General features: G+C 51.7%; 1 protein-coding gene across 2 annotated transcripts; it reads right to left on the bottom strand.

Annotated features, from left to right (window-relative positions):
• Positions 1–195: 195 nt before the first annotated feature.
• Positions 196–13361, bottom strand: Pcif1 (PDX1 C-terminal inhibiting factor 1). 2 transcript variants are annotated; one of them, XM_005392398.2, is made up of 17 exons: positions 12955–13361; positions 10680–10887; positions 9006–9148; positions 8793–8917; positions 6798–6935; positions 6478–6608; positions 6219–6373; positions 5349–5496; positions 5184–5267; positions 4847–4946; positions 3243–3405; positions 2370–2542; positions 2152–2238; positions 1884–2068; positions 1102–1195; positions 838–1013; positions 196–724 (listed from the first exon to the last, which is right to left on the bottom strand). In XM_005392398.2, coding segments are annotated over exons 2-17 (2136 nt in total). In that variant the 5' UTR covers positions 10682–10887; positions 12955–13361; the 3' UTR covers positions 196–492. The 2 variants fall into 2 exon arrangements, with proteins under 2 accessions (XP_005392455.1, XP_005392456.1); XM_005392399.2 differs by having other exon boundaries at positions 10715–10887; positions 12955–13360.
• Between the last annotated feature and the right edge of the window lie 1049 nt (positions 13362–14410).

Below are 14410 nucleotides of genomic sequence, written 5' to 3' on the forward strand. Positions count from 1 at the left end.
ACTCTTCCAATCTGCTGAGCACAGGCAGAAGCCACCAGGGCCCCAGTTGTGTGGGGTCTCTGGGATGTGGTACAGAGGCCCAGGAGTCAGGAGAGGATCACTAACCCCCATACCCAATAACCCTTGGGTGTGGGGGTTAGTGATCCAGAGTGGCTCCAGGTTTTCAACCTTCTCTGCCCTCAAGACCCTCACACATTCTTAGGGGGTTTATGTATTTCCTTTTACAAATGAAACAAGGTGGCGACAAGGTCAGCATGGGGTTGGGAAGGCATTGGGCCTATTTACAAAGGACTTAGAGTGAGTCTAAGGTTGGGTGTGGGAAAAGGGGCAGGGAGGGGGAGCCCCGGCAGGGCCGTAATATTCCTATGTCAGTGGCAGCCCAAGTCCTGCTGCCAGCCCAGGAGGGGTCCTGGAGTTCATTCAGCCTCCAGAAGCCCGAGTCCCAGCAGTCCATACCAGCACCCCCGGGGCTCCTCCTCCCCGCAGGGTATGTTAAGTTGGGTGAGGCTCTCGGCTAGGGCCCTGCTCTCGGTTAGAGTCCCGGTCCTTGGCTTCTGAGGAGGAGGATGAGGAAGAGCTGGAGCCATGGCTGCGGCCTGACTGCCGGTAAGCGGTGTTTAACTCTTGCAGCCGCTCAGGCGTCGGCCCCCATTTGGCAAAGCCAGGGTCATTCTGTAGGAAGAGCACGGCTGTGTTGTGGACGGCCTTGTAGTGCATTTCCTCCCTGCAGACAAAGGCAGCTGCTCAGGGTGGGCCGGGGCTGGGCCTGGGCCTGGCCTGATTGGCCTGGCCTGGCCAGCCCTGCCCCTCCTTCCCCTGCCCTCCCCAAGCACCCACTTCTTGCAGACATGCTGGGAGCCACTGCGGTACTCATGCTCAAAGGCGGGCAAGACCAGCTGGTGGCGTTTGAAGCGGCTCTGCTCCATGCGGGTGAGCGCTGGTGTGGGGGGTTCCCGCCACTCAGGGATGAACACAATGAAGGACAGGGGCTCCAATGAGCTCTCCAGCAGTTTCTGTGGAAGGAAGCACAGGGTGGACATCTGGGGCTGCCCCAATTCTCCCTGTCCCCTCCCCCCATCAAAGCGAGAAACCCACACCCACCTCAAAGTGAGAGACCATAGCATCCATGAGCTCCTCGCAGAATGGTGGGTTGGCCTCAAAGGAACCACTCAGTGGGGCAAAGTCCAGGCAAGGTCTGAGGGCAGAGGCAAGCATTCTAAGTCCCTTCAGGACCTGTCCCTCAACAGAAATGGATGCCACTTCACCCTTGAGCAGCTATGCTAAAAAGATGGCCACGGTTAGGCCAAAGGCTAATATTCACACTTCATTTGTCCTGGGACAAGGAATGATCATGTCCACTGAATGGATGAGGACAGAGGCTCAGGCTTGGATGCCACTGTCCACCAAGCTGGGGGAGCTGGAGTTCAAATGAGTTCTGAGCTTGCTGCCACCACAGCACAGGCCACACCCAAGACTCCCCCAGCTACTGAGCTTTGGGCCTCTGGACAGCCTGGACACCTTTTCCTCTGGAGACAGCCTCCCTTTCACCTGTGTTCCTCACCGCCCACTAGCTGAATGTGAGGTCTCTGAGGCCTGCACTATGCTTCTCATTTCCCAGTGCCTGCAGTCAGGTGATCCTATTCCACACCTGAACCAATTTCCTCACAAAAAGCCCACAGGGCCAAAAAAGCTGAGGCTTCCAGAGGTTAAGCAACATGTCCAAGGTCACATGGCTGATAAGTAGTGGAGACAGCAACTAACCCCAAGGTTACCTAACGCTAAAGACATAAAACATCAGGAAGGAGCAGGCTGATACAACCTGTGCTGTGGAGACAGCTTCCCATGCAAGGGCAAGAGGGGGTCCACCAGCCCCTGGCTCTCACCCGCGGGAGCCAAAGTAGCCATCTGTGTCAGGGAAGGCAGAACAGTACTGGCGGAAGTAGCAGTTGAGAGGTGAGGCGAAACACTCAAAGCTGACGCCAAAGAGTCGATGGAGGGCCTCAAAGACGTGCACAGGCAGCGATCCCTGAAGGCCAGTCCCCTCATAGAGGCCCACACCAAACATCATCTGTAGAATGGCCACAGTCAGCATCAGGCTGAACGTCCCTACTCCCCCAGGGAAGCCCTCCACCTGCTGCCCCAGGCCCGTACCTGGTACCGCCGGAGAAGGCACCAGACCCGGGGCAGGAACCTCTCAAAGATCGAGTCATCAATGCAGCTGTATCGATAAAGGAGCCACTGTAGGACAGAAAGTGCTGTCTTTAGGAGTGGTCCCATAGCCTTATCACCTGCTTCTGGACTCCTGAGGCAAGAAAGATGCCAGCCCCAACCTGTGCTAGCATCTAGGCCCTCGTCCCAGCAGCTCTTACCAGCTTGCTGAAGTAGTTGCGGCTGACCTTGACCATTTCTCCCTTGTACCGGATGCAGACCATGTTATTCTCCACATGCATCTCCACGTTGGGCATGGGGGGTGCAGGCACAGCCAGCCGCAGTGGGTAGCAGTACACCAGACGGGGGTCCAGCTCAGAGGCTTCCACCTCCTCTGTGGACAGGGACAGCCGTGAGGGGCCAGTGGCCCAGACCCCCTCAGTACCTACTGTGTACCTGGTGCCTTATACAGAGGAAGTCTCATTCTACAGATCAGCAAACTGGCATAAACCAGTTCTTTACAAAGACAACAAAGAGCCATTAAAAACTAAAGGAAACCACCAGGCAGTTATAAGGGCAGAAATGACGGCCTGTGTCCATAGGCCCAACACCGAGGCTGACCTCATTTGCTGTGCCTTGGGACCTGGTAGAAAAGCAGGCTGAGGCCTGTGAGTGTTGCTGCTGAGCAGAAGTATGGAAGGTGCGCTACTCATTGTAACTCGGGAGTTACAATGTGCAGATCTTTGGGGGCCAAGCAGTTGACTTGAGTTACTTAGGAATAGTCAGGTATTATTATACCTCATTCTGGAGAAAGTCTTCCAGAGAGTGGATGTAAGTCCAGGTCCATCTACTTATTACTGGCCTGTCTTTCCCCATCAACTTGTTTCCCTTTCTCATCACTTCTTCCTGTGTCCCAGAGGAGTGCTGAATTGCCCTAGCCAAAGGGGACAGCAGGTTTGCCTGAACACACCACTGGGAGAAACTGGTTCCCCAAACCAGTGCCTGGCTTGAGGCTCACCATTCTTTGTTCTTCAGTCATGGCCCTGGACAAAGGTGATGGTTTCACTGCTAGCTCCCCACTACCTTGCCCCTACCTGGAATGTTGTTCTCCTTGAGGATGGCCAGGTGCTTCTCTCGGATGCGTTTGACATACTCCAGGGAGATGTGGTAGATCTTACTGCAGATGCCTTCCACAGAGTCCTTGGCTGCAGCAGAGACATGAGGGCCACACTGCCTCCGCAGGTGCTCCAGGCGGTCCTGGAGGAAACTCCTGATCAGAACACTTGTGGAGGCCAAAGGGCCTCAGCAGGATTGGCATATAACTGCAGGGCTATAGAATTTCAGCAGTCTTCATTTTGAAACTTGCTGTGCTACTTACTACCTATGTCCCTTGGACTAATACCTCGGTTTCTCTGAACCTCATTCCTCAACTGTCAAGGGAACACAAAATACCTAAGACAGTTTAAATATTAAATGCAGTCATTCTCTTTCAGGGTTTACCAAGTCCCTGGCATACAAGTGTGTTCAGTAAATGCCAGGAATTTTTGTTGGGCTTACATTGTGATAGTAATGGTAATTACTGGGAAAACACAAACCAGGCACAGTCCTGGTTTATAGCATTTGCACCCTATGAGGGAGAGGTGATCACAAAATGGAGCTCGTTCAGTTGGTACAGACATAGAAGTTAAGCTTTTAGTTACTTGCAAAGATGCCTGCAGGCATTTGTAATTTTGCTGAATCACATCTGTGAAACTAAAGAATGAAAGTGAGTCACTCTGGCTAGTGCGTACACCTACCTTTGTTACTCTCTACGTGTCAAGCACACAGTTACTACCATGAGGTACGAAACCTTGTCTCTTGTGAAAAATGGTCCTGAAAAGAAAGCCCATTGCTAGTGCTGGTGGAAGGGGTTAAGACGTGACAGGTTTTGACCAGAACACAGAATTGTTCTGGACATATTTAAAAGCAAGAGGGGATATAGCTCAGCCGTACAAGTGCCTGCCTAGCAAGCGCAACGTCCTGAGTTTGATTCCTAGTACCAGAAAAATAATGATAATAAAAATGGTATCTGGTAGTAGCTTTTCTTTCTTTGTGTTTGTTTTGTTTTGTGAGACCGGATCTTGCTATGTAGTTCAGGCTGGTCTTGAACTCACTATGTAGCCCAGGCTGGTCTCAAACTCATAGTGATACTCCTACCTCAGCCTCCTGATTGCTAGGATAACAGGTGAATGCCAACACACCCCACCTGATGGTTGCTTTTAACTAATGTGAATACACATACACAAAAGCAGTTTGTCAATCTGCTGCCAAAAATCTACTCAAGAGTTTTTTTTTTTTTTTTTTTTTCAGAAGAGATGTTGAAGATTCATTAAGTTGAAAAGATAGCTATTTGTGTGCCCACACCTAAGATTCCATTAAGAATATTTATGGAAATGTTTTCTGAGAAAAACAGACAAACATCTCCAGTCAAGAGGCCAGGAACTTGGGCTGGGGATTTAGCTCAGTGGCACAGCGCCTGCCTGGCAAGCGCAAGGTCGTAAGTTCAATTCCTGATATCGGAAAAAAAAAACAAAAAAGAAAGAGGCCAGGAACTGATAAATGTCAAGGTCCGCTATGGGAAACTGGCCAGGAAGCGCAGAATTCCTGGGTAAAGTGGCCACAGCGCCTTTCAGCTGGTCTCACCCCAGAGCTCACTCACCATGTAGTCCTCCTTGGAGGCCGAGTGGTCCTTCCGGAGCCAGCTGAAGGTATCTTCCACGTTCCACTTGACCACCTTCCTGCTATCGGGGGAAGCACTCCTGCCAGTCAAGGGCAAGGAAAGAGGGCTCAGTTATATGCAGGACCCAGCTGTTGAGGTGTCCGCTCCACCCTCTTCCCATTCCACTTCACTGGTATCATCGGCATTGCTCCTAGGCCTACATTCTAGACCCTGTTCTGTATCTGGGAGCAAGGTCGGAGTCCAGAGGAGGTAAGGGGAGAAGCTGGCATATGACTTCCCCACATGGATCTGTCTTTCATGCGGCAGAGAGCCAAACCTGGACTCGATGAGCCGTCTGGCAGCCTCTGCGTACTTAAAAAGCAGGCGCTTGGCTTCTTCCCGGAACTTGATTCGGGATAACCTAGGTGAGAGTGGACAGAGTTGGGGTTCTTCTATACTTATCTGGGCACAGAGACAACACCACCCAGCCACAGGGCTGTACCTGATGGGAATGTCATTCATGATTTCACGAAACATGGAAGGTGACACGACTGGTTCACAGTTGCTAGGCAACAAGGGGTCAGACCCTTTGTCCACCACCTTGCGCTCTAGCATCCAGCGGTTGAAGGATTCCCGAGGAGGCTCAATGCCTGCAAGACCAGAGAAATGGGGAGGGCCTAGATGTAGTTACAGGCTCCACTCTGGGCGTGGCACATGGAGGCACCATGCCGGCAGTAAATAAAACATGGCCTCAATACTTAAGAAACTTTCTTTTGTATGTGTAACCCCAGGGGTTGAAGCTAGAACCTTTATACTGTACTATGTCCCCAGCCTTTTATATTTTATTTTGAGATAATTTTAGTTAAGTTGTTGCTCAAACTTGCAATCTTCCTGCCTCAGTCTCCCAGAAGGCTGGGATTACAGGAGTGTGCCACCAAGCCCGGCTTCAGAAGCTTATTTGCTAGGCCTTATTTCCCAAGGTTTATTCTGAGAATCACTAGTTTTACCAAGACTGTTAATAAATATTACACAGAGTCAAAAGGAGAGAGGTCTGTATTTCAGCAGGCAGCTTTACACACTACACATATGTAAAAAGTACTGACAGTACATGGCAGTCAACTGCAGCCACCCTTTATGCACTCTTACTATGTCTTACAGACAAGGAACCAAAGTGCAAAGGGGCTAAGCAGTGAGCCCAGGATCACAGTCAGTGGTTAATTGAGCCAGAATGCCAACAGCTCTCTTTCACTCCACAGTACATGATCTGCACCAGTGGACTCCCCTGAGCCATCCCTAAGTCGATGTACTAAAGCCCCAGCTCTTTCTAACAATGGCTGGAAACCAGGGGGGCTGAGGGCCAGGAGGCAGCTACCTTCTCGCTGCTGGCAAAGCTCCCGGTAGTGCTGTCGAAGCTTCAGGATGAGCTGGGAACGGAGCAGCTCCACTTCTGGATGAGGGGGCAGTACCTCCGAAGGGCCCCGGTACTTGATGACAGCATTGGTCTGGATGTCCAGGTCCCAGTACACCCTTGGGGCAGAGACAGGATCAATGAATGTGACCTGCCTGGCAAAACCTAGTTCCAGGCAGGCTGGCCACCGGCAACGGGTGCCTCCAACTCAGCAGGGACTCACTCAGTTGGTCGGAGGAGAACTGCTTGCTGTTTATCTTCAGGGGATGCACCCCAAATCTTCAGGGTTGGTGTTCCTGGGATACTGGGGGAACTAGGCACTGACTGGCCTGTGGATGTCACAGGGATTTCAATCTGGAGCAAGAGTCACAACAGCATTGGTTAAATCTAGCGACAGGCTTCAACACTACACAGCTGGTGAATGCATCCAGGGCCCCCCTCCTGGCCAGCTGCCGATGCCCGTCCCTTTCAGGGAGCCTGCTGGCTGGCTGCCTACCTGAGTTGGCTGCTTACCAGCCAGGTCCTGACCACCCGGAAGCTCACCTTGGGCTTCTTCACACCATTGCCGCTTGGCTGCTCTTCCGAGAGCTGCCTCTTTCTGGCCTTGTTCTCAGCCGGGGGGGTTTCCACCAAGCTTGAGTCTTGGGGCAGTGGGGTTGCGTTCAACCCCAAAGGGTCCGACTGGTGAAGGGAGACCAGTAGAGTTGCAACCAGAACTGGGGCTTAGAAGCCCCAGTACTTTGGAATCCTTATGCCCTCCCACTCCTTTCTTTTTTTTTTTTTTTTTGGTCTTTTTTGAGACAGTCTCACTATGTAGTTCAGACTGGCCTTGAGCTCACTTTGTAGCCCAGGCTGGTCTTGAACTCTCAACAATTTTCCTGCTTCAGCCTCCCAAGTGCTGGGATTATACGCATGCACCACCACACCCAGCTGCCCTCTCACTACTGCTCCTACTCCTCAGAGAAGAGCACAGAGGGCTGGGATGCAGACACTGCACTCTGCTCCTGCCTACTACTGGCAACTGTGTGGCCTCAGGTGAGCTATTCCCTTCCTAATTCCTTCACCTTTAAAATGCCCATGCTAAGGCCAGGCATGGTGGTGCAAGCCTATAATCCCAGCACTCGGGAGGCTGAAGCAGGAGGATCACTGCAAGTTTGAGGCCAACCTGGGCTACAAAGTGAGTTGAAGACCAGCCTGAACTGCATAGTGAGACTCTGTCTCAAAAAGATAAAAAATAAATAAATAAATAAATAAATAAATAGGCCATGCTAGCCAGGAGTGGTGGCACATGCCTATAATCCCAGCACTCAAGGAGCTAAGGTAGGAGGATCACCGAGAGTTCAAGGTTAGCCTGAACTACATAGTGAGCTCAAGGCTGGTCTGAGCTACATAGCAAGACCCTATCTCAAAAAACCAAAAAGCTGCTGGGTGTGGTGGGGCACATCTGTAATCCCAGCACTTGGGAGGCTGAGTCATGAGGATCATCATGAGTTTGAGGCCAGCCTGGGCTACAAAGTGAGCTCCAGGCCAGCCTGAACTGCATAACAAGACCCTGTCTCAAAAAGGCAAAAAAAAAAAAAAAAGTTTTAAAATTTAATAAAAAAAAAATGGCCATGCTAAGCCCTACCTCCCACTGAGATTATATGACTCAGTGTATATGCTTAGCATAGCATATGGTGTAAGACTGACACTCAAACATGTTTATTTTCCTTAAGAGACGAGTGAGAGTTGGGGATGTAGCTCAGTGGGAAGGCACTTATCCAACAGGTCTGAGCTCAGTCCCAGATATTATAAGCAAACAAATCAGGAATGAAGGAAAAACTCAAGAAGTGCTTATCTCCAAAAGAGTAAGGCCATGTGGATGGAACCTCAGAGTACATGAGGTAGTGAGCAGTGTCCCTGAAATTACATCCGGGTGCAAATTCTGCTCTACCTACTGACAGCCGCAAAGCCTTGGGCTGGGCATTTCCCCTCTTCACCTGCATGACGGGGGTGCCTCCTGGCTTGGTTATACCGGATAAAGGCTGCCCCAGCTGAGAAGGACTCAAAAGCTCCATCCCACTAGACAGCGAGTCTGTACTTTCTCCTCATACGAACATCCCAGTTCCTAGACCACTCTTCCTAACTAACCTCACTTTCAACACTCACTCTCAGAGAAGCTCTTCCTGTCCTCTCATCTCCCCAGACCAGGTCAGGATGGCTAATGTCCTCTAACACCATTCTTCACACAAGTGCCACAACTGTGACCCTCATATCCCTCCCCTCTAGTAGACTTGAGCATGCCAAGAAGGTAGCGTCTCACTGGCCCAGAGCCCCACATATAGAATGAGTTCACTATGCTATACTACTATAATCACCAATTTGTCAGCTTTCTGTTGAGCGTAAGTTACATGAGGGCAGGGACTGGCTATCTCTCTCTTGTTGCTCTAACTGCTGGTATCAGCACAGGGCTAGGCACAGAACAGCTGCACAGGGTATGTCTGGAGAAGGCTCACATGCCAGAGGCTGCTGAGACCCCTGCCCTAGGCTGGCACTCACAATCACATCGTGCTGGCCCAACACAGGCATCTCCCACAGGGACTGGTTGGTGAATCGGTTGAAGTAGTAGGGACGATTCTCCCTCCGGCTCCAGCACTTCTCCCAGCCCGCGTGCACAAGCTCCTCTGCAAATAAGCATGGAACCCAGCCAAGGTCATGAGTGCTCTCAGAGTACCCTTCTACCCCACCACCCATCACAGCTCCCACCAGTACCTGGGAGGTCCTGTACCAGGCGGACGGGCTTTGGAGAACAGGGCTGGCTCTGATTGGAGGTGCCTGGAGAGTGACTCAGCAAGGATGCTTCCTCCCGGGGACTGCCATGATTCTCATTGGCCATCTTAGCACCCTCAAGGGACCTGCCACAACAAATGGAAGATTGTCAGCTCCATCTCACCCACCAATTACAACTGAGGACCCTGGGGAACACCCCAGGTGAAAAATCCAACCCCAACCTCTCCTGAGGGCCAGCACAATGCCACAGGTGACCGCCCTAGGATCTAAGATGCAATCCCTCAATAGAAAAGTGGGTACCCTCCTACTGATCTTTCTGCCTAAAATACCTTGCCCCAGGGGCTGGGGATTTAGCTCAGCGGCACAGCGCCTGCCTGGCAAGCACAAGGTCGTGAGTTCGATTCCCGATACCAGAAAAAAACAAAAAAATAAAAAATAAAATAAAATAAAATACCTTGCCCCAGTTCTCCACCTGGCTTGCCCATGGGCTCACATCCCCCAGGGAACCCTCCTTGATTGCCACCTCCCCCCTACCACCCTAAACCACTAGTCAGGGCCATCACCACCACCACTGTAGCACTCAGATAGTTTGGTTTATCAACTGGGTTTGCCTCATTAGTCTGTCAGCAATTCCAGGATAGGATCTGGTTCCAAGGCATCTCTCCAGAGCGTGGCATGGTATTTGGACCCAACATGAGCTCCACTAACTCTACAAACATTTACAAACACTCAAAGTGGCAAAGCCAGAACAGGGTCTGCCCTTGCAAAGCCAATCCTGCAAGGAGTGGTAACTTTTTCTCTTGGAAGAGATAGTTTACTGCTTCTATCCAGTAGTCTAAATGAAGCAAAGCACAGCTGGGCAAGGGGCATGGTATCTAACTGATCACCCCTTTTACACTACAGGCAGGAACCTATCTTGCTAAAAGTATCAGTGATGGGGCTGGGGATTTAGCTCAGCGGCACAGCGCCTGCCTGGCAAGCGCAAGGTCGTGAGTTCAATTCCTGGTACCGGAAAAAAACCCAAAATAAATAAATAAATAAATAAATTAAAAAAAAAAAAGAATTGGTGAAAAAAAGGATGATCTAATTCAGTCCTTCAGAAGCCCCATGTGAAAACTATCAGCAAGGAGGCCTGGTCCTTTAAGGTTGAATTCCTCACTACCCTCACCTAAAGCACACCCAGCAAAAGCCTCAATGGCCAAAGTGGTTCCCACCTAGAGCTGTTAGACTCCTGGGGTGTCAAGTGAGATCAGATTAGTGATGCTAAAATTATTTTCAGTATGTCACAACACCCATGAGAAATCAAACTTTTACCCACAATAAGAACACAAAGGTATAAAAAAGAACACAAAGGCAAATTTAAACAGTATTTTTGCATGCTGAAATTTACCAACCCATTGTGGCCACACTGATTAGCTCATGCTGATCAGGAGCGCTGATTGGCTGTTAACAACATCATAGGAATCATTGGGACATTGATTTTATTGTACACTCAATCATAGATGTCTTTGTTCATTTGGAAGGGAAAAATGAAAGGTTACTTCATTGGTACAGTTCAGCAGATATAAAATGCAGGGGCAACAGGACATATGTACATCAAAGAGGGCCTTGGTAACAATGAGATCTGGAAATATTCCTTTCGGGCTTAGCCCGTACATTTTAAGATTGAATGAAGACTCCCTTTCTCTCACCCTCTGGGGTCTGCAAGGTTAGCATGAGAGGGTTTTCTTCTCCAGCCGGACTGACTCCCACTTTTCAGGGTCCAACAGAGGCAAGGGGGAGCCTGCAGAAAGGCTCAGCACAAGTGAGTGGGCTGGTCAGCACTGGAGCAGACAGGGGCCCAGAGGACTTCTTGAATCAGCAGCTGGAGAGCAAACAGAAGAAGAGAGTCACTGATCGTGTGAATGTTGCATAGCCAGAGGGGCAATGACACAGAGTATGCTGGAAGCATCCAGGACAGGGTTGCACAGGGGGATCTGGAGATTTGGGGGATGAAAACAGGACTTCTCAAGCCTTCTAAACAATAGGTGCACCCCCGTGGGCTTTTCTTGCATGGCTGCATACGGTTCCTATACCAGGGTGGCCCAGGGCTGGGTTTAATGCTTTGATGTCACCATCTTGATTCTTTTGGTAATGCTGGGGATCAAAGCCAGGGCCTTGAGCTAAGCAAGTGCTCTACCACTGAGCTGCACATCCATCCATTCACTTATTTATTTGACACAGGGTATTGCTAAGTTGTACAGGCTGGTCTTCAACTCCTGGAATCAAGCCATCTTCTTGCCTCAGCTTCTTGAATAGCTCAGAGTACAGGTTCATGTCACCATACTCAGCTTTTAGTAATTTTTTTTTTTAAGAGTAGGGAAATTCACTGGGGAATAGGAATGGTGAATAGCTCCTGAGAGACCGAAGGGGGTCCCAAAAGGGTTGCCTGCTTTTAGTAATTTTCAAACAAAGGGTCTATGCTTTCATTTTGCACTTTGGGCCCCACAAATTATACAGCTGGTCCTACCAACCAAAGTACCCTTAGACCAGAAGTAAACAAATACATATGGTAAATATGAGGGGCACCATCCCAAACTCCCCACCCTGAAAGAGACACTTTGAATAAATGTCTTGAGAAAAATAACATGCAAACACATTACACATCTTGTTCACCTTTATTGAAAATTATTATTCCCAAGAAACGTGCTGTGATATTGAAGCACAACACAGATGCACTTCGAGCAAGTCACAAGTATCGTGGTTCAGTGTGAGGTCAAATGGGGACATTGCAGTACCGTATTTCCAAAACAGGCTGTGCATCAGAATCATCAAGGGGTTTGTTAAAAACAAAACAAAACAAAACAAAACAAAACAAAAAAACAGGATTCATGTACTCCACATTTTATAAGCCAGAAATAGGGAGGGAAGGTACAAAAGAATTTGTAATTTTTAAACACATTCAAAGGTAAGCTAAGGAGACCACGATTTTTTTTTCCCCACTTTGCATCGCTTGAAAATTTTACCGATTTAAATTCGTTGTGGGGAGGTGGGTATAAGCGCAGCTCTGAGGTAGAAAGCCTGCCTAGCACTCCTGAGGCCCTGCGTTTGAGCCCCAGCACCACAAATAAAATAAACTTTATAATAATAAATTTGCTGTGAGACTTGGATGCAGTAGGTTTGTGGCTGAAGAACCTGATGTGGGGTTAGAAAAAAAATCCAAGTTCCAAGCCCTCCACTGTCTCCCAGCTTACAGGGCAGACGCTGATCCTCTATGCATAGAATCCAGGACACTGTCCACTCAGTACGAGATGGCTGCTACTAAGTTATTTTGATTTAGCCCGTGGCTTCCAGAACCCACGCAACCTGCAGCTGAAGCAGCATAGGCAACCTAAATACAAGTATCTGTACGTCCACAACCACAGGAACCCACCCGAAATAAGAATCCAATTCCGGGATTGGAGGAAGACGGGGCGGGATCGTCTCAGTAGTGTACCAATCAGAATTCTTTGGACCTGCAGGGAGTCGCGCGAGGGCGCGCGAAGGTGGATTCCCAGTGCGCGTGCACCTGCCCCTCACCCCTACCCCAGAGGGGGCGGGCTGTTTGGCGCGCGCGCGCCGGCCCATCTCCCGGGCTCCGCCCCCCGCCCTGCCGCGCGCTCCCGCCCCCGGGCTGAGGCGACTCAGAGTCGGAGCCCGACACAAAGGCGGTGGCGGCGGCAGCAGCGGAGGGACCCTGGAGGCCGCTCCGCCCGCGCTCTCCGGGCCCATCTCCTTCACCCAGGCCACCGGCCCAGCTGCCCACCCGCGGGCCTAAGATGGCGGCGGCGAAAGAGACCGGGCCAGCGGCAGCCTCGAGTGGAAAGCGCCGGAGGGGCCACCGCCACCCAGCTTCAGACTCCCGGACCCTGGCACGGCTCGCGGCGAGACCATGGCTTCCTGGGGCTCTTACCTGCCCAGAGCGGACTCGAGGGGATGCGGCTACACGTTCTGCTCGACCGCCCGTTTTGCCGCCTCCGCCTCGCCCTCCCCAGTGCCGCTGCCGCCATCTTGTGTCCCGGCCCGGGACTCCGCGCTGCGCATGCGCTGGTACCGCCTCTGAGGGACCTCGCCACGGCTGCGCCGCCATCTTGAGTGTGGCAGAGTCCGCCGGCTTTTCAAACCTTGCCTTCGGTTCCCTCCCCTTTCCCCCGTCTTTCCCTGCTGTTCCGTGCAGCTCAGAGGGGAGGGAAACAGCTTTGCTGTCCGTGAGGTGTGGAGTAAGGAAAGAATTTCACAGACACTCCCGGCTTCAGTTTGCCCCTTGCGCACACCCAGAGGGGCCAGAGGATCTGTTTGGGCGAAGAAGGGAGCAAGGATGCCTCGCGAGCTCCCGGGGGATCGCGTATAGTCGCCGACCTGGGGGCGGGGCTCTGGTGACGTTACGCATGACGTATGAGGACCTGGGTCCTACTCTGCTCCTGGCACTGCTGCTTCCGGCCAGGCTCTTCCCCTCTCTGGGCGTCTGTCGCCTACAGACGCCGGAACAAAGTGTCACAGTGGGGGCTGATGTCAGGCTACGTGCGAATCGGGCTTTCTCCCGTTCCGAGCGGCGCGCTTCGTCAGTGCTGCGGAGTAGGAGAAATCACGCGGCCGGGGCTGGGTACGCGATCAAGGTGGCTTGGGCATGGTTGGAAAGTTCTAGACTGAATCGGAGGGGCTTTCCAACCTTGGCCTCTGCCATTAGCTCCGAAGCCTCGGTGCTCAGTGTGAGCAAGGCCCTGAGTTCCACTCCAGCAGTGCAGAAACGCACAGCTCCCAGAGTCTCGAGGGGACCCCAGCGCCGATACCAAGGTTTGCGTAGGAAGGGAGGCAGGTGCCAGGCTCCCCCAGCCCGCTTAGCTCAATGGCGACTCCGCACGCCTCCGGCCTCCTCGGAGCCCGCGGCCCTGAGTCGCTGGAGAAGGGGACAGGCTCGCCACCTGCTGTTACAGCCGTCCTTGTCTTGGGAACCCAGAGGGCGCAGGTGTGCGGGCTTTGAAGTCCTAGACTCCCTCTGCCTGCAGCTGGCCTGGGGGAAAGCGAGAAAAACGGATGAGATAGAAATCTCTTGGCTCTCAGCGTGTCCCACGCTAGATGAGCGACGTTGAGGGAGTGAACCTCTCGGAAGATGGTAAAGCCGCCTGCCTCCTAAAGGGTCGGCGGAGCCCCCTACGGAGATGCATTTATTTAGCACAGATGGGAGCGCTTTGTGCGTAGTCAATGTTAGCTACGATCATCTCCCAGGCATGTGTCGAATGCTGTAGGTAGAGGTGAGCTCTCAGCGTAGTGGAATGAGCCTGCTCAATTTAGGCACAGCAGGTGCCCTGGTTCCTGCCTTCTAGAGCTTCCTGGAGGAAACCACAATGGGCCCTGCCTTAGGCCTCCCC

This window comes from Chinchilla lanigera, unplaced genomic scaffold, assembly GCF_000276665.1.
Source record: "Chinchilla lanigera isolate Chin_1 unplaced genomic scaffold, ChiLan1.0 scaffold00044, whole genome shotgun sequence".
In the NCBI taxonomy this organism is placed as follows: Eukaryota; Metazoa; Chordata; class Mammalia; order Rodentia; family Chinchillidae; genus Chinchilla; species Chinchilla lanigera.